Consider the following 27,932-nt stretch of genomic DNA (forward strand, 5'->3'; position numbering starts at 1 on the left):
TCGTACTAGTATACACCCATCTTGGGGTATACTAATCATCTTTGTATAGCACACATTTATTATGTGCAGTTTGTAGATTCGTTGTTTTGCACATTAGACGTTGACAAATTAGCTACAACCATACCTAAGTCTTTATTTTCCTCCTTCTCTAGATGCTTCCTCCTTCTCTAGCTGTGTAAGATCCCTGTTCCCACCGAGCAACGGATTCGGGATACTGGCAGTGGAAGTAGCGCATCTCGCGCGGGACAGGGGTCCCACACTCGGGGCCTCACCCACGGATATCCGGGTAAGAGACTAATCCGTCGGTTGTTCCAAAACCGAACCCGGAAAGACTTCCTTTATCGGAAAACACGGCGATTCCTCCAGGATAACTTTTTACTCTAACGTAGTCAAGATCATTTCTGATCGAGCTGATCTAATTACATCTATAAGATACTTGGTCAGATTAAGGAAGAAACTTGCACTTGGATCATTGGGATCAATGCTTTTTTCCCCATTCAAGAGGCACAGCCGTTGATTCTTATCCATAGAACAGTTACTGTCCGAAATTTATTTTATCTATCGTAAAAACAAAAGTTTGAGTCTCGATTTACGGATCCATCAGTCCAGCCTAACCCCATCCGATCCCATGGGTTAGCCAACCGCCCAACCACTGTAGTGATGGGATCCAATTAAGAATTTGGTTAGGTTTTGTCCCGGGTACCAAGGAAAAGAGTTCCAAGGCCCCCTAGCCGGATGTTCATGCAAAATAAAACTAGTCACACCACTCACACACCCAATATGAAATTGCCTTTTTCAACCAGATTCAACCAGTTTAAAACAATCCTTTAATAAAACCATAGTATCACTGATCACAATCTTCCAATTTATCCAGTTGATTCTTAATTTTTCCATCATTCCTTCATCAGAGTATCTATGGCATCATTGGCAACTAGGACGCTCACCACCTGTCCACTCAGGGGCCGTTTCTTAGTTCCTAGCCCTTAATACTCGGCAATATAATCACTTATCAAGATGGACTCTCGTTGAAGATCAGCAAGATCAACCAACGGATCCATATAAGGAGCCATGGACTCATCCATTGAAGACCAGCGAGGTCAATCAACCAGATCCATGCTCGATTTCAGAAAACAACTCCAACTCTGTTCCAATATCTTCCTCGACGCACGCGTGGGTATCCTAGGCGACCCAAAGCCCGAGCACCGTATGGTCAGCACCCTCTAGGATCCTTCGCAGGTGACCTAGCGCTTCACTCATAGGCCGCTTCCTTGGCCCCTCATCCACCGTACCGGAAGCTCACCATTTTAATCGCACCGAGGCTGGTCAAGACCTCGGCCGACCTTGCTACGCGAGACGTCCTTCATTGACTCTCCGTCAGCAGTTGCAACATTATCAGTTAGGTCTCACGACCTTAATCACAAGATAGTCACAATGCTCCCCCAGCAATCTTGACATAAAACAGTCATTTACAAACAGCATTTACAAACAGTTTACAATACAGTTTCTATTTTTACTTTCATTTTTCCACATTATCCCTCATCAATCCACATTACTTATTCCATATTCCATTTATATGTATACTCATCCCATCACATCATTTTCCATCTCAACACTTCATATTCCTTCACATCACATATCGTATATTCACATCCATACATATATCCACATCCACGTCTACATCCACATTCACATCCACACATCCACATCTACATCCATACATCTAATTTCACATCCACATCTACATGCACATTCATGCATCCACATCCATACATCCACATCTACATGCACATTCACATCCATACATCCACATCTATATGCGTACATTCTCATCTACATGCATACATCCACATCTCTATGCATACATTCACATCCACATCCATATTCACATTCTCCTCATACATCTACATCTACATGCATACATCCACCTCCACATTCACATCCACATCTATACATCTACATCTACATGCATACATCCACCTCCACATCCACATCCACATCTACATCTACATGCATACATCCACCTCCACATCCACATCCACATCTATCCATCTACATCTACATGCATACATCCACATCCACATCTATACATCTACATCTACATGCATACATCTACATCTCCATTCACATCCTCATCTATACATCTACATCTACATGCATCCATCCACATCTCTATTTACATCCTCATCTATACATCTACTTCTATATGCATACATCCACATCTCCATGCATACATCCACCTCCACATTCATACTCACATCCATACATCTACATCTACATGCAACATCCACATCTCCATGCATAATAAAATTCTTTTAAATAATCTAGGATGATAGTTCCTAGAATATGGTAGGAAGTCCTCTTTTTATGCTTTGAAAGAATTTATTTTATGCGTAATTTCTGTAAAAATTTTGCCATAGCTCCGCTACTATGACTGATAAGTCTCAATTTTTTTCTAAGGGATAAAGCTTATCATTAAGGATATAATTAGAATGGTCTCTAATTGGGTCATCAATCCATAATGGATTGAATCATCAATATGCATAAACTAAAAGCATAGAAAAAAGCCATTAATTTGGCCTCAAGCATAGCTTAATCTTGGATTAAGGAAAAGCTTTATGAAAAGCTTCATTTGGATTGAGAATGGGTCATGAGTATGACCATTTCTTGAGTGAGAGAGAGAAATTACATAAAAACCATTAGAATTTAAACATAAATGGAAATTAACTTCAATAGCATTTATTAAATTATGTAACTCTTCACTACTATTCACCAATTAACTTCAATAGCAAAAAAAAAACCATACCAATTAAGCTTCTCAAGCTTGAGAGGGGTTGAGAAGAGAGAATCATTGAGAAATTATAGAAAAGATCAAAATTCAATATACTTACCTTATAATTTGTTTGATTCTTTATTCACGGTAGAGGCCCCCAACCAATCAATTGGTTTAGTATGTTGATGGAGCCACCAATGGGGATTGAAGAAAGAGAGAAGTATCAAAAACTAGTGAATTATTAAAGAATTCACAGTTCTTGGCTTAGGTAGAGTAGAGTAACAATGCATAAGACACTCTATATTTTGGCTTAGGTGGAGTAGAGTAACAAAGCATAAGACACTATATGTTTTGGCTTAGGTGGAGTAGAGTAACAAAGCATAAGACACTATTGGCTTAGGTGGAGTAGAGTAACAAAGCATAAGACACTATATAATTTGCAACAAGGGGAGGCTTCTATTTATAGGAAAATGTGAGCTCCTAACCAAACAAACTGATTCTAGAATTTTCCAAGTCAGTCTGGTCACTTTTTGACCATTTTTAGGTTAGTTAAGCTAACTTTTTGGAACTAGACTTGAATGAGGAGAGAGGAGAGATGAAATATCTCAATTTTTATGAGTTTAAAACTCATTCAAGCATGTGAAATATGCACCTCCTTTAAAGAACTCTCCTTCCTTACATATGTGTCATAGTTTTTTTTATTAATAAACCTTGTACATTTTCAACTCTTCATCTTATGTGAAATATGCACCTCCTTTAAAGAACTCCCCTTCCTTACATATGTGTCATAATGGAATCATTTTAATATTGCTCATAGTTTTTTACTAATAAACCTTGTACATTTTCAACTCTTCATCTTATGTGAGCATTTAAGGGACTCCCCTTCCTTACATATGTGTCATAATAAAATCATTATTCCCAAAATATCCCATATTTTTAATATTGCTCATAGTTTTTTACTAATAAACCTTGTACATTTTCAACTCTTCATCTTATGTGAGCATTTACTCATTTTTGGATATCTTCTTTTTACAATTTGGATTTATCTCCTCCCTACACATGGATTGATGCTATTGGCCCATAGGAACCTTAATTGGACCATAATCCAAAGATTTATGAAAATCTAGACCCTTAGACTAAGGTTCTTTATACCTATTTCTAATTAATTCCAATTGCACATTGGAAAATTCTTTTTGAATTTTTGTTTCAGGGGAATTCATCTTAATTATATGAGATATTTTTCTATCCAAAAATATTCAAAATCTGAATATTCTCTCTCTAGAATATTTTCTTTCTCTAGGTTAAAACAGTTAGAAACAAGGTCTTTATATTTCTGAAGAGGGATTGATTACAAGGGAAGATACTAGACATCAAAAAGGGGTTGGGGGAGGAATCTTACATTCTACCCCACTTAAAAAACGTGAGATGTCCTCATCTCGCAACTTGGGATAATAGCGCAAGATGCGCGAATATGAGACTTAGAGAAAAATGTAATCAAGATTAACCACCAAGAAAAGTCTTAAAGAGAGCAAGATTCAAAATAAGAACAAGATTTAAACTTTATTCATTCACGGAACTTATACAGTAAAGATAGAAGAACTCTTTACACTTCCATAAGCCCGTCCATCATATGGTCAGAAAAGCAGTCCTCACAAGCTGCACAAGTATAGGGTAACTCATCTATGGGAATGATTCTGCTGGTTATTGCCGCACCTATCTCAGTGGTATGAGGTGATCTAACAAAAGGACCTCTGAGAGGTAAGCCAAAAACGGGGTAAAGGCATATCTTCTCATGAGGAAGAAAACACGCCAGTAAGAAGACTCGCTCAGAAAACCCAAGATGCCTTGATCTCATGACGCAGTAGTATCGGGGACCCAAACCCAAGGCTTCGATAACCATGGCCAAGCGAACATTGTTACGAAAGTGCTGCTGACCCCAGGGTGTTACCCTAGTTATGTTTTGATAGGTACGCCATTTGGTCTGCGCTACAGAAGTTCCTAGGTGAGGAAAAAGTGAGCGCTCATACTGTTCTATAAAGTCTTTCTTCACACACTCTCTTGCGTCTTGAAGGTGAGAAATCATCAGGGATAAAACTAATTCTTGTTGCCAAGCCATGAAGGGAATAAGAAAGAAAGTAGATTGATGGAAGTAAGATTACTGTGAGCGACAAGTAAAAGTTACGACTTATATAAAGGAAGGAGCTAGCGTAACTTAGAAGCCAACGGTAACTTGCCACTGAAGTTTTACCGTCTTTCCATGATTTGGGTTTGACACATTTTTCTATAGAAGGCATTAAGAATTTTGAGATGAGGAGATAAAAGAAGCTTGTAGGCTAAGTCACCTACTTTCATTGAATTCAGATATAAGGGTCATAATATCTGGGGGATAACTTCTTATACTCCCCAAGAGATAAAGAACTTCTTTTGGGCCGTACTCGAATGAAAACCAAAACCTTGGTATCCAAAACATCGATTCTCACTTCTGAACTCATTGTTCTAAATCTTTAAAACAGGTGGGACTCCTGAGAAGTATTCTAGGGAAAGGGTCTTCCTTATTTTTAAACAGAAACTTTCTTTTATTTTAGAGAGGGAATAATTATAAGATCAGAAAGGGAGATTCTTACTCCTGTATACCTCGAAGGCTGGGGAGGAATCTTACATTCTACCCCACTTAAAAAGTGCGAGATGTCCTCATCTCACAAGGTAGAGGACAGCTCTTTTTCTTAAGATCCACTTTTATTCTGGGGTTGCTTATATTTTGGTCAACCCAACAAAACACTGGGATAAATATCCCTTATATAGAACTCATCATTACATAACAATTTATTCAGACCATATCATTCATATCTTTAACATGATAATGGTCCATTAGACCGAAAAGTTTCCTTCGGAAGATTCCTCCACGGAAATTTCAGTCAAGCAAGTTCTCAATTTGACATCCCTTAACTTGATCTACCAGTCAAGTATTAACAGTAGCAATCTAACAGCACAACCCACTAATCTCATAGTGATTTGCTGAATTCATTATCATCATTCTAGTTATGAATATCATTACAAGGACTCGTCCCATTCCCCCTCATTGAGGTTTCATTATATTTCAACTAATTTTTAGAAATCAACATTTTCCAATCAGCATTTTCAATCAGAATCCAAATCAATTCATCAATTCTCAAACATAATTAAAATCATATCAATCACATTCGAAATCATCATCTAGATAGCATTAACGCTTACAATTTCAAGTCTTAGATTTACTCGTATATACTGTCAGTAAAGAGCTGCAGTATACTCTCGGTATATACGGGTAGTCACGGCCCTTGGAATTATAAGATAATTACTATCATGTCTAGGCCTCAAGCAAGTCAGGGATTCTATATAATTGCGGTACTTAAATTTGAAGACCCAATTACCAAATTACGAGTTTCAGTTTGAATATCAAATTGTATAAATTATCTCACACAATTATAACCCTTTTGTGTTTCTTGATAAATTTTTGATATATTTGTCTTCTCAGTTGATCTTTATTAACCAAATGCTCTGATACCAACTGTAAGATCCCTGTTCCCACCGAGCAACGGATTCGGGATACTGGCAGCGGAAGTAGCGCATCTCGCGCGGGACAGGGGTCCCACACTCGGGGCCTCACCCACGGATATCCGGGTAAGAGACTAATCCGTCGGTTGTTCCAAAACCGAACCCGGAAAAACTTCCTTTACCGGAAAACACGGCGATTCCTCCAGGATAACTTTTTACTCTAACGTAGTCAAGATCATTTCTGATCGAGCTGATCTAATTACATCTATAAGATACTTGGTCAGATTAAGGAAGAAACTTGCACTTGGATCATTGGGATCAACGCTTTTTTCCCCATTCAAGAGGCACAGCCGTTGATTCTTATCCATAGAACAGTTACTGTCCGAAATTTATTTTATCTATCGTAAAAACAAAAGTTTGAGTCTCGATTTACGGATCCATCAGTCCAGCCTAACCCCATCCGATCCCATGGGTTAGCCAACCGCCCAACCACTGTAGTGATGGGATCCAATTAAGAATTTGGTTAGGTTTTGTCCCGGGTACCAAGGAAAAGAGTTCCAAGGCCCCCTAGCCGGATGTTCATGCAAAATAAAACTAGTCACACCACTCACACACCCAATATGAAATTGCCTTTTTCAACCAGATTCAACCAGTTTAAAACAATCCTTTAATAAAACCATAGTATCACTGATCACAATCTTCCAATTTATCCAGTTGATTCTTAATTTTTCCATCATTCCTTCATCAGAGTATCTATGGCATCATTGGCAACTAGGACGCTCACCACCTGTCCACTCAAGGGCCGTTTCTTAGTTCCTAGCCCTTAATACTCGGCAATATAATCACTTATCAAGATGGACTCTCGTTGAAGATCAGCAAGATCAACCAACGGATCCATATAAGGAGCCATGGACTCATCCATTGAAGACCAGCGAGGTCAATCAACCAGATCCATGCTCGATTTCAGAAAACAACTCCAACTCTGTTCCAATATCTTCCTCGACGCACGCGTGGGTATCCTAGGTGACCCAGAGCCCGAGCACCGTATGGTCAGCACCCTCTAGGATCCTTCGCAGGTGACCTAGCGCTTCACTCATAGGCCGCTTCCTTGGCCCCTCATCCACCGTACCGGAAGCTCACCATTTTAATCGCACCGAGGCTGGTCAAGACCTCGGCCGACCTTGCTATGCGAGACGTCCTTCATTGACTCTCCGTCAGCAGTTGCAACATTATCAGTTAGGTCTCACGACCTTAATCACAAGATAGTCACAATGCTCCCCCAGCAATCTTGACATAAAACAGTCATTTACAAACAGCATTTACAAACAGTTTACAATACAGTTTCTATTTTTACTTTCATTTTTCCACATTATCCCTCATCAATCCACATTACTTATTCCATATTCCATTTATATGTATACTCATCCCATCACATCATTTTCCATCTCAACACTTCATATTCCTTCACATCACATATCGTATATTCACATCCATACATATATCCACATCCACGTCTACATCCACATTCACATCCACACATCCACATCTACATCCATACATCTAATTTCACATCCACATCTACATGCACATTCATGCATCCACATCCATACATCCACATCTACATGCACATTCACATCCATACATCCACATCTATATGCGTACATTCTCATCTACATGCATACATCCACATCTCTATGCATACATCCACATCCACATCCATATTCACATTCTCCTCATACATCTACATCTACATGCATACATCCACCTCCACATTCACATCCACATCTATACATCTACATCTACATGCATACATCCACCTCCACATCCACATCCACATCTACATCTACATGCATACATCCACCTCCACATCCACATCCACATCTATCCATCTACATCTACATGCATACATCCACATCCACATCTATACATCTACATCTACATGCATACATCTACATCTCCATTCACATCCTCATCTATACATCTACATCTACATGCATCCATCCACATCTCTATTTACATCCTCATCTATACATCTACTTCTATATGCATACATCCACATCTCCATGCATACATCCACCTCCACATTCATACTCACATCCATACATCTACATCTACATGCAACATCCACATCTCCATGCATAATAAAATTCTTTTAAATAATCTAGGATGATAGTTCCTAGAATATGGTAGGAAGTCCTCTTTTTATGCTTTGAAAGAATTTATTTTATGCGTAATTTCTGTAAAAATTTTGCCATAGCTCTGCTACTATGACTGATAAGTCTCAATTTTTTTCTAAGGGATAAAGCTTATCATTAAGGATATAATTAGAATGGTCTCTAATTGGGTCATCAATCCATAATGGATTGAATCATCAATATGCATAAACTAAAAGCATAGAAAAAAGCCATTAATTTGGCCTCAAGCATAGCTTAATCTTGGATTAAGGAAAAGCTTTATGAAAAGCTTCATTTGGATTGAGAATGGGTCATGAGTATGACCATTTCTTGAGTGAGAGAGAGAAAATTACATAAAAACCATTAGAATTTAAACATAAATGGAAATTAACTTCAATAGCATTTATTAAATTATGTAACTCTTCACTACTATTCACCAATTAACTTCAATAGCAAAAAAAAAAACCATACCAATTAAGCTTCTCAAGCTTGAGAGGGGTTGAGAAGAGAGAATCATTGAGAAATTATAGAAAAGATCAAAATTCAATATACTTACCTTATAATTTGCTTGATTCTTTATTCACGGTAGAGGCCCCCAACCAATCAATTGGTTTAGTATGTTGATGGAGCCACCAATGGGGATTGAAGAAAGAGAGAAGTATCAAAAACTAGTGAATTATTAAAGAATTCACAGTTCTTGGCTTAGGTAGAGTAGAGTAACAATGCATAAGACACTCTATATTTTGGCTTAGGTGGAGTAGAGTAACAAAGCATAAGACACTATATGTTTTGGCTTAGGTGGAGTAGAGTAACAAAGCATAAGACACTATATGTTTTGGCTTAGGTGGAGTAGAGTAACAAAGCATAAGACACTATATAATTTGCAACAAGGGGAGGCTTCTATTTATAGGAAAATTTGAGCTCCTAACCAAACAAACTGATTCTAGAATTTTCCAAGTCAGTCTGGTCACTTTTTGACCATTTTTAGGTTAGTTAAGCTAACTTTTTGGAACTAGACTTGAATGAGGAGAGAGGAGAGATGAAATATCTCAATTTTTATGAGTTTAAAACTCATTCAAGCATGTGAAATATGCACCTCCTTTAAAGAACTCTCCTTCCTTACATATGTGTCATAGTTTTTTTTATTAATAAACCTTGTACATTTTTAACTCTTAATCTTATGTGAAATATGCACCTCCTTTAAAGAACTCCCCTTCCTTACATATGTGTCATAATGGAATCATTTTAATATTGCTCATAGTTTTTTACTAATAAACCTTGTACATTTTCAACTCTTCATCTTATGTGAGCATTTAAGGGACTCCCCTTCCTTACATATGTGTCATAATAAAATCATTATTCCCAAAATATCCCATATTTTTAATATTGCTCATAGTTTTTTACTAATAAACCTTGTACATTTTCAACTCTTCATCTTATGTGAGCATTTACTCATTTTTGGATATCTTCTTTTTACAATTTGGATTTATCTCCTCCCTACACATGGATTGATGCTATTGGCCCATAGGAACCTTAATTGGACCATAATCCAAAGATTTATGAAAATCTAGACCCTTAGACTAAGGTTCTTTATACCTATTTCTAATTAATTCCAATTGCACATTGGAAAATTCTTTTTGAATTTTTGTTTCAGGGGAATTCATCTTAATTATATGAGATATTTTTCTATCCAAAAATATTCAAAATCTGAATATTCTCTCTCTAGAATATTTTCTTTCTCTAGGTTAAAACAGTTAGAAACAAGGTCTTTATATTTCTGAAGAGGGATTGATTACAAGGGAAGATACTAGACATCAAAAAGGGGTTGGGGGAGGAATCTTACAAGCTGCTTCTTGTACTCATTAATATAGTGACTAGGTTTCCTTCTATAGATGCTTCCTCCTTCTCTAGTCGCTTCCTCCACTCATTAATATAGTGACTAAGTTTCCTACAATAGTTGCATTTTGCCATGGATGTTATCATGGTAGCAACATGTGAGGCAGCTTAGTTGTATAAGCTACTTGCAAATATGGGTGAGCCCTTAGATAGGGATATTGGCATTTATTGTGACAACATGGACAACATACAATTAGGGCAATGTAATATATCATGCTAGGATAAAGCACATTGAGGTGTATTATCATTTCATGAGCAAGAAGGTTCTAGCAAGTGATATGGATTTGGTATATGTGAGCACAAAGGATCGGGCAACTAACACCTTTAGAAAGGCATTGGATACAAAGAAGCTCCACAAATTTAAGAGCTTACTTGGAGTCTAATGTATAGAGTTGAGCTCGAGGGAGAGTGTTGAGATATCGAGCTAAACTCGTGCAAATATGAGTTACATGTGAGGATGACAACTCCACACTTATGCCACTAGCATGATTATGACTGATATGTTTATCAATGGTTTATCACTTGTGTGATAGCCACTTTGGTGTACTAGAGTTTGTTGGCTATATCTCGGCGGTGATGTTGATCTCTCATTTGATTGTTCTCACAAGGAAGTTGTGTATTTGTTCTTTCTATAGCTTCGAGGAAGTTTGTCTTGTGCATAAAGAGGACTTTATTGATGCTTAGCATGCTGTTACTACTCGAGAGGCTTTGTAAGCATGCAACTATTTCTCGGGAGCCTTTGCAAGAAATAGTTAAAGGTGCCATGTGTTCTACCTTTGCTTGTTACATTACAACTAGTCTCACGGACTTGACAATTATTATTTTAAGCATGCAAGCCTCGGTGATTCTGACAGGTTTGGTGAGTTTGTAATTTTAGTGCCTTGGTATGATGCCATGGTGGTGATGGTTACACTTTTTATCGATATATGTATATGTGTTCATTGCATTGATGTAATTCACTCACTCTACAATCCATGATGCCATGGTGTTGTTCCATGATGATGGTTACATGTTTCGTGTTTCGTGATGATGGTTACATGTTTCGTCGATGATGGTTGACTATGTTTCCATGGATTGTATCCATGATGCCATGGTGTTGTTCCATGATGATAGTTACATGTTTCATCGATGATGGTTGACTATGTTTCCATGGATCGTTGTTCCATGATGATGGTTATATGTTTTGTTGATGTTGGTCATTCCAAGCTACATGTTTCGTTGATGTTGGTCATTCCAAGCTACATGTTTCGTTGATGTTGGTTCATTTGGCTAATCTATATTGGTTGATTGTGTTTCCATGGATTTTATCCATGATGCCATGGTGTTGTTCCGTGATGATGGTTACATGTTTCGTGAATGATGGTTGACTATGTTTCCATGGATTGTTACCATGATGCCATGGTCATTGGATGCACCGTGCCTTGGCTTTGGCTCATCAGATTGACTAGGTTTATTTAAGTCTATCAATGTCTTTTGTGGTCGACAATGCAACCATGCAGGTCTAAATGGCTATAATGGTGGTCAAGTCTTGGAATTCAATCTATGGCAACTAACAAGAAATTCTGTACGAGCATATTTCCCGAGAGGTTTGATTTCTCGTCCTATCAGCTTATGAGGTTTATGTTCACATCATGTCATCCTGGCTACATACTGCCTATGGATGTCAAAGGTTTGATTTCTCGTTCCATCATCTTATGAGGTTTACTATCCTGATTGTGGATGTCACACGTTTGATTTCTCGGCCTATCATCTTATGCGGTTTACTTTTAAGTACGTCATGTCAGAGGTTTTTTTTTTCGTCCTGTCAGAGGTGTCTACATCCTAATTGTTGTTTCATGTCAGAGGTTCGCTTTTTCATCATGTCTGGTCATCCTACCTATGGACGTCAGAGGTTTGATTTCTCGTCCTGTCATCTTATGAGGTTTACTTTCATATCATGTCATCTTGGAGGTTTGATCCAAGTTATAGTTGTCTCATTATCTTGACTCATAATATTGGAGGTTTGATCTTATGTCATGGATTTTTCCCATGGCAAAGATATGATTCTAGCTTTCCATGATATCCTTACTAACTAGTGTCATTTTCTATTTTAGTGTTTATTGACAGGTCAATCTTCCAAGTCCACTTCTCCAAGTAACCAGATTCTCTTACCAAATCTAGTTCATTTGCCATTGATTGGATGATCTTCCACAAGTTGACATTGCCATGCATGTCCTTGCGAATGGACTATATTCCTAAGCAACCATATAATAGATACCTTTATGTCTATTTCTTTATGTACATCTTTTCGTGTACATCTCATATTTCTATAACAAAATTATGGTTTTCCATTTGTTATGGAGACTTCTTCCATATTACAGGGTTTATGGATCAGGATTGTATTTGGATATTGTTGAGCTTCAATATAGAGAAGAGACTACAAAAATATTATTTGGCATCGTCACGAAGAAAGACTCGCACCCAACCTACATGAATGGATCAAGACAACATGAAGATGGATGACCTTCAAAGCCTTCATGACTATTGTGCACATAAGAGTGATGAAGTATATATGGGAGTGATGTAGCTCCTTCATGGCTATTGTATATATGGGAGTGATGTAGCTCCTTTGAATAATACTTTGTAACTATAAAATAATTTAATATAACGGTAGGTGTATATAGAGCTGTAGGTTTTTTCCTTGAGCCCCCAAGGGTTTTTTCATCCACAGTTAGAGACCCTTCTTTGAGCGGGGGTGTTGGCTATATATAGAATGTCAGAATATATAGCCCTAGGATCTTCTCTATATATACTCATCTATTGTGTGTATTCCACACACCTTTGGGGATGCATATGACGTGTCTCTCTCTCTCTCTCTCTCACGTTGGTTCAACAGAGTTATGGCATAGTTATAGCATCAACTCAAGTAGTCAGGCTCACTTGGACCGACCTTATATGTTTTAATAGAAAAGTACTTTCCCTTATATTATGGTTGTAGAGAAGAGATGAATATAGAATATTCATCCATCCATCTCTCTTGTGTGCTCTCAATCTCACCCTCTCCCTCGTATTCGTCATCTTGTAGCTTGCAGATCCACACTCCTCATCAAGCCTCTCCTCCAAGTTGTCATCAATGGTTGCTTTTGTCGGCTTACAAGGGAAACTCTCCTCTCTCCCTCTCTCTCTCTCTCTCTCTATCTCTGCTCTCTGCTTTCTCACTTAAAGAATAGAAAGGAACATGTACCAAGTATCATTTTAACCTTTACTTTCAACTCTCTCTATCTCTCATGTACATAAACACTCACATAGACATACACACATAGACAGAGCAAGTAGATAACAAGAGAACACCCTTGGGGGGATTTTTCCTTGGACTAAAGCTTAGACATGCCCAATTTTCTCATAAAGATGATAACTTTTATATTGCCTTTCATGACTCTTATTTCTTTCCCTCGTGTCCCTCCGTGCATACAAGGATGACACACTAAGGATATGTGACTTAGTTAAAAACTCCCTACACAATCTATACTTATAATTCCATTATCTTAACTCAAGGAATGCATACTCTTTTTAAATACTCTTTGGTTACAAAAGGGTATTTACAAGATAAAATCCTATAATCTACATTGTTTCAAAACTCAAACCTAATAGGGTGATAGTGGAAGATATTTAAGGAAACTGTTGCAAAAAACTTGGTGTGCCTTTGACATTCTTTAACAATATCCTCTTACATGCTTTATAAACCAATACCCCAATATTTTGTTCTTGGTACTCTTTTTCCAAACCATTGAATATGTCTACATGTAAAGCATGGAATTAGTTGTGATCTTTTTGATAAGCTTATACATGTGAGGGCATTTACAAGATAAAATCTTATGATCTACACTATTTCAAAGCTCAAAGCTAATGCTGTGATAGTGGAAGATATTTAAGGAAGGTGTCCTGTCGTAAAACTTGGTATGCTTTTGACATTCTTTAGCAATATCCTCTTGCATGCTTTGTGAGCCAGAAACCAATACTCCAATATTTTGTCCTTGGTACTCCTTTTCAAGACCATTGAATACGTCTACATGTTAAGCATGGAATTAGCTGTGATCTTTTTGATAGGCTTATACATGTGTGAGGACTACACGAATAGAGTTATGCAATTCTATTCATGTTAAGAGCCAAAAAATAATAATGTAATTGTTCATGTATGATATATTATTGTTCACAAATATTGACGAATTAGTCTTTTTATGGTTACATCTAACGCTTAGTTTTGTTTAATTCGTGTTAAAAAATGAAGCGAGAGCTCCAGCTTCATAGATAATCTTTTCATTGTATGTGAGAGATTAAGGGAAGAATTTTACCACTCCAATGAGGTCGAGAACCAAATTGCAAGCTCCCATTCCAAGGAGAGCGGACACGTGAGCTCGCAATCTCCTCACCTTCAGAAGTGCCCTGTTGAAGCCCTTGTTGTTGGTGACTTGGTGATGCGCTACTAGCAATACCAATTTTGCCAGGATCGACGATAGGAGATGCTCCTTCATGCTTGGAATGAAACCACCAAAGTGAAACAACCGAGCCCCCAAATATGGTAGTGCCCAACACCATGCTCGCTACCACCAAATGAGCTCGACTATAATTGGGAAAGTCATCTGTATAGTTCTTGATGATGAATATGTTTGATAGTCCCCAGAGGAGATAGAATCCCACCATGGACGCAAAGATAGTCGATGCTACCCAAGTTGATTTACCTGTAGTGCTAATGATTGATACACCTTGAGGCAAAGGTCCATGGAGGCTTCCAATCACCCCTTTTTTGGATTTCCAAGCGGTAGATCCTCCAGAAGGAGCATTAATGTCAAGGATTTGATGAGACGTGCTTGATTCTGCGCCCAAACTTGCCGCATTCGTGTAGCCCACAAGAGAAGAAGAGGTGACATATGAAAAAACGCGCAAATCTAACCCTCGCTTATCATAATCAGGTGAGATTTGGTTGGGCTCTATGCTGTTCAGAACACAAAGCTCCTCTAGCTTTCTCACACAATGGTAGAGCTGGATGGAAGTTGGTAAATCCCTTTGTCCCAGTCTTTGCCTATGCAGAACATCACGAAGTAGAGCTACAAGAGGAGCAACACCTATACCGCCACCAACTAGTATGAGTGTCTTATACCTGAAAACATTCAAGAATAATATTTTCACAAAGTACATATTGTTGTAACTTTCCAAATCAAATCAATAAATAGTATACAATTGAAGTCATAGTGATACGAGTGCCACAGTACAATATATGTTGGTGCCAAACATAGATTTGAGTTTTTGTGTGTATATTGCTCTTGTAACTGTAACTACTATTTTATGTGTTTTGATTATTATTATTTTGGATATAACGAATGCTATCTATATTGTATCCAAATGCTATTTTTTTTCCTATATTTTTTTGTGGCTATTATGAATGTTATATAGTATAACAAATGTATAGAGTGACAAAAGCGTTTGGTTTTTTGAGTTTAACGGACACATTTGTGCCTGGTTGATCGTGACTCTAAAAATAAAAACAAAAAGGTTTATGTTTGTAATGTACATATGAAAGAATAACCCAATTCAGCCAATATGTAACAGTAACAGTTACTAGCAAACAAAAGGTTTATGTTTGTAATGTACATATGAAAGAATTACCCAATTCAGTCAATATGTAACAGCAGTAACAGTTACTAGCCTTTGTGTGTCAACAAGTGTATATTCACCAACATAACAAGTGTATGATATTGGTGCATCATTCATGTGGGAGAGAGAAGTGTATAACTATTCGTGTGGGAGAGAGAGAGAGAGAGACAGAGACCTACCTCAAAAAGAAATCTGATGTATCTCCATAGGGGCCCTCAACCCGTGCCTTAAAAGAGAAAGGGCATTGAGTGGCGGTCCTGTCTACTTGAGCGGACTTCAAAAGTTGGTCTTGTAAACTTGTGGTCCACTTCCCAGAAGGTTTAATCACGATGGAGAGCTCTTGCTTTTCATCAAGAGGGCTGGAAGTCACACTGAAGAAGTGCCATTGTAGTTTCATTAGTCTTGAGAGGCTTGGGAATCGGAGGAACCAAGTGCTGAGTGCATGGTAAACAAATCCTGGTGGCATTCAACCATGGATTAAAGCTCACAGATGACATTAATTATCAAGGCTAAGTACATAAATGATGGTTCAAGTATATGGTATTCTAGAAAGTATCAAATCCTTGACCTTGGGTATTGCTGTTGCTCGCAAGCCTCAGTTGTAGTGCACCCGACTCGAGAACCATAGCTGATAGCACATCCACAGCTTCCCTAGATTGCGCCATGCGCAGGAAGCGGTCGATGGCAAAGAGCAGGCATGGTATGACGAAGAAGTGAACGGTCCACATGGCATGATAGAGCCAAAAGAGTAAGAAGACAATGTACAGATGATGCACTCCAAAGAATATCTCATACCACCTCCTCCGGAAAATCGAAAGCGAAGTTGCCCACATCACTAATCCCACTATCAAGGCCACAAGGCCCGCTACTACTGCACACGACTCCCTTCCTACTGACCATTCGGTGATCTAGATTAAACAAAAACCAGGAGGATCACAGCTACTGAGTGTACTAAAAAGCATTCATTACAAGCTGCTCAAAAATATATACTGTAATGCATGTATGATGAATATATTGTAGGTGAAATATATATATGTATATAAGCGTTATTGCTGGTGCAATTACCTTGTAGGCTCTATCAGAGCCAGCATAGTATATGATGTAGCCAACGCCATGGAAGGTAAGCATGGAGAGCATCAGCATAGCCAGCCATGTGTGGTACTTGACAGCATGCTCAAAAGGCATTTTGATCAATCGCAAGAATGGGGAACCCCTCGAGACCGGGATCCAAAGTAGAGAGAAGGGTATCATGGCTGCTCTACCCATGTTGTATGATGCTTGGGCGAGCTTGCTTAGTGGCCTGTTAACATCTCATTCAAATTATTCTTCTTTTTTAAAAAAATATCAAATCTAGTTAATTTACTGTCTTGAAAATAATCACCATGACAGGCAAAATTAGTACTGTATTTTCATGGTCATAACTTGGACTTGATGATGGCTTCAACTTGGATCTTCTAGGTTATAATTAATGAGTTGATGTTGTATCTTACAAAGACGCTTTGAATTTGTGAGGCTCTAATCTCTTGAAGCTCTCCTCGAGTTCTTGGAAGGCCAAGTAGCTCATTCTCCCGAAGCTATATGTGACCAGGAAGAGGATGGCCAGGATGAAGAGGACCTCTGCAGCCGTTAACACTCCCAATGGGCTTTTCACCACCAATGGGTACGTCTTGATGCTCGCGCGTGTTAACCTTTCGGAGCTGGTATCCTTGTAAGTAGCAGCTACCAACCTACAGTAATTAAGCAACCACAATTTTATTAGAACTGATCCATAATTTAGATTCCATCTGTATGACCTAAACCACATTAATAATTGGAATACTCCTGGCCTAATGTTTGGATATCATGGCATGGCCGCCTCCTATTCATATTGTCTAAGGTATACCATACTGGTTTTCCTTTTTTTTGTTTAATTGCTAGAGTTCATTTAATTATTTTTGTATCTCACACCTAATTATGGTGTGAGAGGAGGCTACAAGGGGCAAAGGAGTAACCTCCAACGCAGGGTTAATACGGTTCCCGCCCAGCTTATACCACATGATCGCATGACAATGAGCTAATTAGAGTATTAAATCCACGAATTCAGACTGAATCATGAAATTCCTGGACCAAATCACTTTACGAGCGTTAGCTGGCTTACTTGTCTTTCTTTCTCAGTTCAATCACTGCTAAACTGAGAAGCGCCACAACTACGAATGGGGCTGTTTGGTAGATCAAAACAGACCCTGCAAAAGTATGGAAACAACCACAGGTATGAGTCAGTTAATCCAGTAAATAAATCTATGTAGCCGTGCTCGTGCATGGTCATCCTCCAGCAAGCGTGATAAGACAGGACACCCATGACCCTATGTAGCTCCATATTACACAAAAATAATAGGCCTATGATCTTGTATCAGGATTTGGTACTTAACACGTTTGATGAAGTAAAAAATGACCACAGCACCATGATGCAGCACTTCATCCTACCTTGTGTTGGCATCTTGTTATCTAAGCAACGTCGATTGATTAGACATTAGTCACAGCAATAATATTAGCATTCATCGCGTGCATAGTAACCTCCATAGAGACTGGTATCCTAACATTTACGATGAAGGGCTTTATAAAAATTTGAGTTGGATTTCAATGTGTATAAGGAGATGATGATTATTACCATAATAGCCATCGGTGCGGAAGAACCGAGACTTGATGTGGTCCTGAAGCAGGTCAAGATATTTGAGATCATTCTCGGGCTCGGAGGAGATAAGCCACCAAACCACCCACATGAGGCTTGCCGCACAAATGATGGAAAGCAAGCCATGCTTGGCTATGGTGAGAAGAAGCTGACTCTGCATCGCTTGCTTGATTACAGCTTCATGCTCTTGCTATTGCTACCTTAATGAGCTTTAATAATTTGCCACTGTAGCCACCTTTAAAAAACTCTGTACTTAATCTATACAAATTACATATAATGGCCAATGGTTGATGTAAGATTGTAATAGCTTAGTGTCAAATTACAAGTACGATAATGATATTTAGTCCTTTTATTACTTTTGTTATTTTTGTATTGTCACCTTTTGTTTCGACAGCATTGCTTTTGGGTGTCGTCCTTTTTCTAGCCAACCACTTTTGTTTCGACAGCATCTTTTTCCCTGCTTTTGGGTGTCGTGCTCGGAGAAGTTCCTTTTTCTAGTAGCCAACCAAAGTAAAAGGATTTACTACTAAAGAAAAGAGCAAATATTGGGATTATAACTAACATACATTTGTTCCTTGAGAAAAGAGAGACAATGCCAAAATTCAACCTACAAAAATACAGTTTTTCCAGAACCACTTTTCCCCCCAAAAAAAAAACAGCGCACTAGAAAAACAAAAAACAAAGTAATGATAAATTACCTTCAAATTAAGAGCTGGAAGCAGTGCTAAAATTTGAAACCTTGAAGGGGCCGAGGGCATAAGCCCTTCAAACCTTTTAGAGAAGGCCACTCAAAAAATAGGATTGAAAAAGAAGGCCACAATGAAAGGCACTATTTTAAAATTTTCTCTAAATTTTAGATATAAACATATATATTTGGAAGGTCCCCTAGTTTATGGTCTTTAAATTCAAGGTTATTGTAGGCCTTCAAATGTCAACCGTAGTTGTTGGAATGCTTTAGATGTGGTGGCATAAATAAGCTCATAGGGGCCTATGATGTGTGAAAAATCAAATTCAGTTCAATAGTTGGGATGATGGATTAGTGAAGGTTTTTAAAACCTTAATAGGAATTTGATTTGGTTGAAACAGTTAAGCGCAACAATGCATGCACCTTTTCGCTTCCACACTAAATCGACCCCTACTCGCCTGCTCTGCTGATGGCAAATGCCTCGCCTGCTAACTGTGAATTAAGGAGCAACCTACAACCGTTGTCTACTACTGACCGCAAATTAAGGAGCACTAGGTCGCTTTGCGAGTGAGTGGGCGGCTGGCAATTTGGCAGTGCTGCCCACATGTTGACTACCAACAGACATTTGCCATCAAGAGCGTGGAAGGGCTGTTCTTCATTGCTTTTTACCCTTATTTCCACTAGCGGAAGCAGTCTTCCAATCTGTCCTGGTTTGCTTTTGTGAAGGCATGGGGGATTAATATGCATGGAAACATTAACCGCACTTACATTTCAGGTTCGTTGTTCTTTCTGAGTATCATACAGTTTGCCAAAGATATCTAGCTTTTGACCAATTTCCTAAATTTGGTATGCCCCTATTATTTCATGAATATAATCTATATGTTTTTTAAAAATTTATTTTTGATGACCGTGGTTTCAAGTGAAGCCATTCAAGTCTTTCTCTTCACCCCTTTGGAAACTCTCTTCTGCATCAGGATTCCGGTTTAAGGCATCACCTAGGGGTGCTCTCCCCTCTCATCCATGAGCTTGTCCAACATCTCACTTTCAATTGTTTCGATGTGAAAAGATGTGATGCAGCCGGTGGCCCCGAGGAGGCAAGATGGGTGTATCCTCTCAAGTGATGCGGCAATCCACCAAATCTCCAGAGACGATCCCCCAGATTATCCCTCAACCAAATGCAAGATAAGGTTAAACACATGCAAGATGATGCCTAGCACATGACACTTAGACGCCCTCAAACTTCACTAAATCTTGACTCAACTTTAAACATAGCCACCTTTGTTGCTTAATCCCAATCCAATCTTCAGTTCACTCTAGTCCAACCCCTTCTTTCCTAATCAACCTTTCTTGCAGGGAGCCATGCAATTATCTTCCCCAATGACCCCCTTATTCATCAGGGCTTTGTGGAGGTTGTGCCTATCAACCCTATTTTCTCAGAGAAAGTGGAGCTAGTAAGTCAAGAAGGTGCAAGCAGTGGTGACATCCAGAGAGTTGCTACCCTGGCTAACCTAATGGGCTCTCGACGATAGAACGAAATTTCTTAGAGTATAATGGAAGTCAATATATGAAGGAGATGCAAATTAGTGTGCTCATAATAGTTCTACATAGACATATCGGGGTGAAGCAACCACATGGAGCTAGTAATAAAGAAATCGTAGGTGATAGTAATTCTAACAAGGAAATAATGGAGCTACAACCATGGAAACTTGTTGTCTCCCTTCCTTTCCATCTAGTTAAGGATTGGCTTTAAGTTTACCAGTCTCATGCATTAATTGGTTTGTGCCGTGGGCTTAGACTTTCTATTGAGACCCTTAGAGGTTGGATTAGAACTAAGAGGCTCTTTAGGAAGTAGTGATTGAGCATATCCAGTATCTTCCCAATAATTAACCCTTTAGGGAAGTAGACATGGCCCTAAATATTCTAGGCATCAGTCAAAATATTTAGGGCTCTGGATGGTTAGAAATGCCCCTTTATACCCCACGGTCCAAAACCTTGATTTCTCCCCCCATGGTCTAAAGCCCTCAAAATGCACAATATGGGTGGAAGTGCCATTCTTTCCTCTCCACTTAGATCCATTGCTCAAATTGCTTGTTGAACCACTAGGGACATTCCTGGGTCAAAGAACTACTCTAAAGTTGAATCCTCGGTGGCACCATCAGAAGTAGATATTAATAAGGATCTCCGCCCGTGAGACTTTAGTCCTCGACTTTGGAAGGGAAGATCTCAATGTTAACTAGCCCAATATTTATAGAAATCTCCTTAATGCATATAGCAAATAGGGTCACTTTATAAGAAATTTCCCTCAAAAGAATCCCATCCCGAACATGGATAAGGAGAACATTCCCCTAGAAGGAGAACTTGGGGAATGATGTGTTTTAGACTGTCAACACATGAGAAGGAGAACTCCAAAACCCAATCAAAACAAAACTATAGCAAAGGGGAAACACAAGAATAGATTTTCTCCACTATTGGTTGATCTCCAAGATCCCTCTCAATTGGAAGAAAAGTTTGGGAAAAGCCAAGAGGATGTTGAATATGTCTAGGGTTTAGAATAACCTAGAGAACATAGAAAAAGAGGAAATTTGATAATATGGATTTTTAGGAAGATAATCCCCTAATAATCTCCACCCCAGAAGAAGACTCCCATGTGAGTATAGAAAAAAAATCTCCCTTAGATGATGAAAAGCTATGTCAGTGCTACCTCCACCCCCACCCATCCTTTGTTATTTCCCATTAGGAAGTGAAAGCTACTAGAGCTCTAATGTTGTCAAATCTGAATAAAGTTTCTAAGAAATTCAATTGGTTTACCACATGCCACATGCAAAAGGGTATGGTGGTATTGTGGTTGGGATCCACAACCGATGGTCCAAAGCTATTCAAGGATGTATTTTAGACCCCTCTAACGTGGCCAAACTAATTCAAGATTAGCCCTCTCGTGATCCCTCCTACATATGTATCTTCCCATGATTACACTAACAGAAGACTTCAATATGGTTCAAGATCTCAATGAGACAAGTATCAAGGATAGGGTCTTCAAAGGCTAAGAACTTTAAGCCTGGATGGAATGTAAACATAGTTTGCATGAACTCTTAGACACGGATAACATCTCAAACTATAAGCCTGGACGGAATGTAAACATAATTTGCATGACCTGTTCCAACATGGATAACATCTCAAACTTCACATGGTCTAATAGAAGAAGTGATGAGAATATTAGGAAAGCACGACTTCATAGGCGCTACGTGAACGACTCTCGCTTTAGAAATTAGTAATATAAATTTTGGAGTCATCAATTCAACTAAACTCTCTGACCACAAGCCCATCTTCACAAGTGCTACTTGAACAACTCTCTGGCTCTAGAATTTAGTAATACAAGTGTTACAGTCCTCAATTCAACTCAACTCTCTGACTACAAGTCCATCCTCATTTTTGTCTTGGAATTTGGTCTCAACATTTAAGAGTCGGATGGCTCCATGTAGACTCCATCCTATTCAATTTTAGTCCAGTCTGGTGCATATGCTAGCCTTCACTCAATACCCATCTCTTGCTCAGACATGGGCTCATCTTCTCAAGACCTGCTCCAAACAAGTCGAAATTCAGGCTAATCAACACATAAAAATTAGAAGAGAAAATACATACAAGAAGCTCAAAGAAGCTAAAAAGAGAGCCGATGAGGGATTCTCTAATAGTCAACCCCTTTATCTCTAATTAAAAGAAGGTTTGAGAAAAGGGGAGGATTTAGAAAGTAAACATGTCCAAAAATTTCTTAGAGAGTGGTGGGCAGGTAAAGGTGATAGACCCACTAAAGAGATGTTTGCCAATCTGAAGAAGAAAGAGGTTAAAGAGGTTATCCCCATTCTAAAAGATGGAATGGGAAATATAGCCTCTTCTCTAGAGGGAAATCTTCAGATAGTTCGTAAGCACTTTGTGGGGATTTTTAGCTCCCCTCCTCTCTGGAGGAAAATCATAAGATAGTCTGTTAGCTCACCTCATCGGATATCCAAGGAGAGACAAGAAGCCTATGAAAAAATAGCTTTGTTATTTAAAAAAATGGTCACCCCTTCCCTTTGAGCCTCCTTGCAGAAGGATATGTCCACTAAAGAACTTTCAAGGAAGTCATAGATTTATGAAAGAATGGCAAAAGTCCTAGTTTGGATGATCTACCTTCGAATGAGTTTTATCAATGCTTTAAAATATAGATCTAATCCTGCCCCTTATGCTCCTATAGAAAGAAACCCTCTCATTTTGAGCTTTCCCTACTTCCATCAATGAAAGAGTAATAGAGCTTATTCATAAAAAAAGAAGCCAAAGATAAAATGGGTAACAAAACTAGGATAGAAGACAACGGAGTTCAGGTTTGAGAATATGTGATTATTCCCTCAAAGATCTCATGTTTACTTTGGATGATTTTTCATAAAGCATTTTGGACCAATGAAATTAGGCCCTTCAAATTTGGCATTAGGAATTGAGTCTCTTGAAGATGCGAAAGACAGACATAATCTAATAGATTTCCTTTCATAGATACATAGAGTTTGTCCACCCAAATGAACTAATATGGAATAAGATTATGTTAGGGGAAGCAAAAGGATGTTCCATTGGGCTCTGGAAAATGCAATTAGAATAGCCTATGATGGTCTATTTGGATTCATAGAAATATGCTTGTGTAACGTGTTTTTCAAAATAAGCTTACTAATCTAATGTTAGGTCAGCAACTCTATTGATGTATGGATGAGAAATGCATTACACGTGACCAAAAGCAAAATGGTAGCTAAAATTGTAGAATTACAGGCCAACCAATTGGCCAAAATAAAAATAGATTTGGCTAATCTCGGGTACGAAGCAAGCAATGAAGAAAAGGTTTTAGAACTCAAAAAACAAGAAGTGATTGCATCCAACATCAAGGACAATGAGCTGATTCAATATATCATGGAGTTAGTAGAATTTTAAGTTCATGTTACTAGTGTGTTGTAGTGTCGAAGAAAAATCATCCTTTAATATAATTTTCAAGTCTCAAATTGAGAAAAACCAGTTATAATTTTGTCTAGCCTTGAATTTAAAGATTCAAACTTTTGAAGTTTTAGTTATAAAACCAATTAATCTATGCATTTTTTCGATTAAAGCTGATTGGGCTAGAAGGTCACCCTTTCTTTCAAAAAGTTTGTTTCTGACACTGGTGTGCTGTGGAAGTTAGGCCTTTTAAAAAAATTTAAAAAAAATAATCCCTTTTTCGTTAATATAGCCTTCTTCTTTTTTAAATCACCTGCACTTCTGTCAGAGTTAGATGGGATGATATAGTGATAGGATTCATTTCGAGGACTGGATGAAGACGCATTTGTTCATATAACTGCGGTTTCACGTGACATTGTAGGAATGAAGTTCGCGTTTTACCAGGCTTCAAAGTTGCATCCAGCGTACCAATGCTAGCGTGGAGATAGTGTCGAGGGGATGTACTGAGCTGAGCGCGTAGTGCAGGCCAGCCTGGGCGTCAACACGGCGGGCAAAACAATATGAGGAGGCGGCTGGTTTGACAGACGGGGGCCATTAGCATTATATAATAGTGAGGAGTCTGGGGACTTGTAGTTTGCCGTTTGCCATCTGCTCACAATTATATTACCATCAGTCAACGGTACGTGCATTTCCTTGGGCAGGTCATTTCTAATCTACAAAATTCTAACTATCGACAAAAGGCCTGTTTTCCTTTTCTTTTCTTTTTTTTAATAGAGAAGTTAGAATTACTCCGTGAGTGTGCTAGGTACAGTTTTGTCATAGCCTGGGTTTATTTCTCTTTGCAAAAAAAAAAAGATGGCAACTTTTTCTTAAAAAAACTGCGCAACTAATTCCTAATCAAGCGGCACGAGTTCAGCTTTGTTTTTTCTTTTTTCACTAATCAAAATAAGAGTAACTCATCAAATCAAAATAAGGAAAACTCTTTTCATCAACAGCTTTCCATTAAATATATTCAGGCTTGAATCACACCATGTGGCCCTTATGGCTCCAGATTTCCAGGCGCCCATGCACAGGCCAAAAGAGATGTCTATCGTAGTTGTTCATAAGTGGACGGCCATCTAAACACATGGCTTCCAGCGGCAACATTCAGAAAGGGGTGATGCTCATAGAGAAATCTTGTGTCACCTTGGCGCCACCACCAGCCTTCGCCCAAGCAGGCCTTAGTGCCATGGATGTAATAGTACCCACCCTTGGCTCGTGCATAGCATTGTGCAAAGAGCACAATACAAAGGGGAGAGAGAGAAAGAGAGAGAGAGAGAGAAAACACGTAGAACAAGAGGGAGATAGAGGGAGGGAGAGTTATCCGTGTGCTTGATTACATGAAGCTTTAGTAGTGCGTTAACGCTGACAAACCTTCCTTGTTTCCTTTGAAGATTAACATGTATGGACGAGGGCAATGAGCACAATCACCTATGGCTCAGGGTACTTTTCCCCTCCTTAGGACACTCTTATTAGTGTACAGGTGCAAGTGACCTTGTCACTTCACATGCACTTCACTGTATGCATCTATAAGTGGCACTTTTCTCTTCCTTAGGAGGTTTTTTCCCAGCATGTATACACACTCTTATAAGTGTGTGTAAGTGCCCTTATTATATCACTTCACTTGTAGTTCACTAATTCTCATTAATCTATTTTGAGTGTTATGCTTCTCTCTATCTCTCCTTGCTTGTTGCATCTATGTGTATTGTTACCTTGGTTTTCACTCCAAGTATTGGTATCAAAGCAAGCTCTCTTGGCCCTCACCCCCTTGCCATCTTCTCTTGGAGATGCTCTTTTGATTGTCTCACGTTGAGCTACATTTTTGTGCGTTTTAGTGCATTCTATACACATTTTGCCAGCTCATTCACATGTTCTTAGGTCTTTACAGACATTATGGGGGAGTGTCAATTCAAGCTATCTTTGTTCGATTTTGGGTTTTTACAATACAACAGCATTGCTGTGTAGACAGGACTGTCATCATCTTTGACATCGCATCTTCGAGCTCATCATCAATAGCTTCGACAACATCATCATCATTATCATTTTTTCATTCCTAGTACTGATATTTATACTCTACATGACCATTTTCCATACACTTTGTAAGTCTCCTTTGTCCATCAATGATCTAGTGGCAGCCATCTCGGTTGTATTCAGTGGGCATTAATAGTATCTATAGGTAGTGAGAGCATTCACATTTTGTCAAAGATTTATTATTTATAAGTTAAAATGACAGGAAGTGATGTATTTCGGATGCTTTCCATTGACGATAACCTTAACGAGACCAACTACCCATTGTAGTCCTATATGATGCACCATGTATTGGTTACCAGAGATTATCATTTATTAGCATTGAGGCATGCCCTATCTCGTTAGCATAGGATAGAATAGGTACTTTGGGTAGTAATACTATTTCAATATGTGCTATCTACCCTCCTCTGCACACCTCCCACAACACAGCAAGCTAGCAAAGTGGGATGGGAGGGATGCACATGCATTAGTGGCACTTTCCGTGAAAAAGAGCATTATTGCTCATATTTGCCCATGTAAAGTGCCAAGTAGGCTTGGGATGTGCTTGTTGTACTTTACGTCCATAACAAGGCATGAGTGGCCTACTTATGCATAACAAGGCACGAGTGGCCTACTTATGCAAGCAATTAGAGTTTGAGCATATGAATTAGGGAGATTTAATGGACTCGTTCCTCATAAGGATCAAAGACCTAAGGGAGAAACTTGCATGCATTGATAAGGCCTATCTAGACATGTCATTGGTGTCTACTATTCTCATAGCTTTATCATATTCATACCAAGGTTTCACATCCTCACTTCGACTCATGAAAGGTAACCCCTATGTCCTTACATTTGATGAGTTGTTTGTATTTCTCTTGCAAGTATTTACTGTCAGTCCAAAAGCTAAAGGGAAAGCCTTTTCTCATCACTTCTATAAGCTAAAAAGGCAAAATCAGCCCAATCTTCTGGGTGGAAATGATGCCAAGAAGGGTGTGAGGGTAAAAGGTCGAAAGGACTAGATGTGCGAGAGCTAATACCAAATCAACACAGCATGAAATGGATGAATGAGTGTCCTATGTATAATGATGAAGTAATCCAATACAAGAGGCCCTCTGATGTGAGGTGACTTTGAGTAGTAGACCAGTGAGGAAGCAAAGACAAAGTCGAAGCAAGAGGCTCAGTCGGTGTGACGAAGGCTCTCGTGTCGAGGACAGCGGTGGCACTCCAAGTGTACAGACACATGTGTGCTGCTAAATACAAAGGAAGCAGAAACACAGTAGAGGTAGAACCAATGATGAAGATGTGCACGTAGATCAGTCGGGCTTCTTCTGCTATGGTAGAGCCGACGAGTGATGAAAGTGATGCGCAAGGCTGAAAAGTGTAATCGATTATGATTAGCATTGATGAGCCAAGATACAACTGTTGTATGATGCGTAGGAGCTATAAGTGCTAGCTAGTTGATGTATTTGGTTAATGTTTGTCGTAGTGTTGGAGCCGTCGGGTGCTAGCCTAAGGTGGGTTCGTTGATCATATGCGATCAATATGTTGGTTGATAGAATCGGGCAGCTGCTATCATATGAT

The 27,932-nt window shown here is 38.8% G+C and overlaps 1 protein-coding gene across 1 annotated transcript; it reads right to left on the reverse strand.

Annotated features, from left to right (window-relative positions):
• Positions 1–14,032: 14,032 nt before the first annotated feature.
• On the reverse strand, positions 14,033–18,937 carry LOC147640045 (ferric reduction oxidase 6-like). Its single transcript, XM_086776505.1, has 8 exons — positions 18,653–18,937; positions 18,143–18,227; positions 17,496–17,732; positions 17,071–17,305; positions 16,574–16,913; positions 16,185–16,461; positions 14,706–15,511; positions 14,033–14,419 (listed from the first exon to the last, which is right to left on the reverse strand). The coding sequence occupies exons 1-8, from the start codon at positions 18,831–18,833 to the stop codon at positions 14,244–14,246; spliced, it is 2,337 nt and encodes a 778-aa protein (XP_086632631.1). The 5' UTR covers positions 18,834–18,937; the 3' UTR covers positions 14,033–14,243.
• Between the last annotated feature and the right edge of the window lie 8,995 nt (positions 18,938–27,932).

Source organism: Cibotium barometz, chromosome 3, assembly GCF_041138505.1.
Source record: "Cibotium barometz isolate CiBa-2024 chromosome 3, ASM4113850v1, whole genome shotgun sequence".
NCBI lineage: Eukaryota > Viridiplantae > Streptophyta > Polypodiopsida > Cyatheales > Cibotiaceae > Cibotium > Cibotium barometz.

What these genes read in the sequence shown, in the direction of transcription:
- LOC147640045 (XM_086776505.1), bottom strand. Translation starts at nt 18,833, where the DNA reads ATGCAGAGTCAGCTTCTTCTCACCATAGCCAAGCATGGCTTGCTTTCC. An exon ending in CCGCACCGATGGCTATTATG is followed by an intron (nt 18,228 to 18,652) that starts GTAATAATCATC and finishes ATACTTTTGCAG; the next exon opens with GGTCTGTTTTGATCTACCAA. An exon ending in TTCTCGACCTCATTGGAGTG is followed by an intron (nt 14,420 to 14,705) that starts GTAAAATTCTTC and finishes CTTAACATGTAG; the next exon opens with ACGTATTCAATGGTCTTGAA.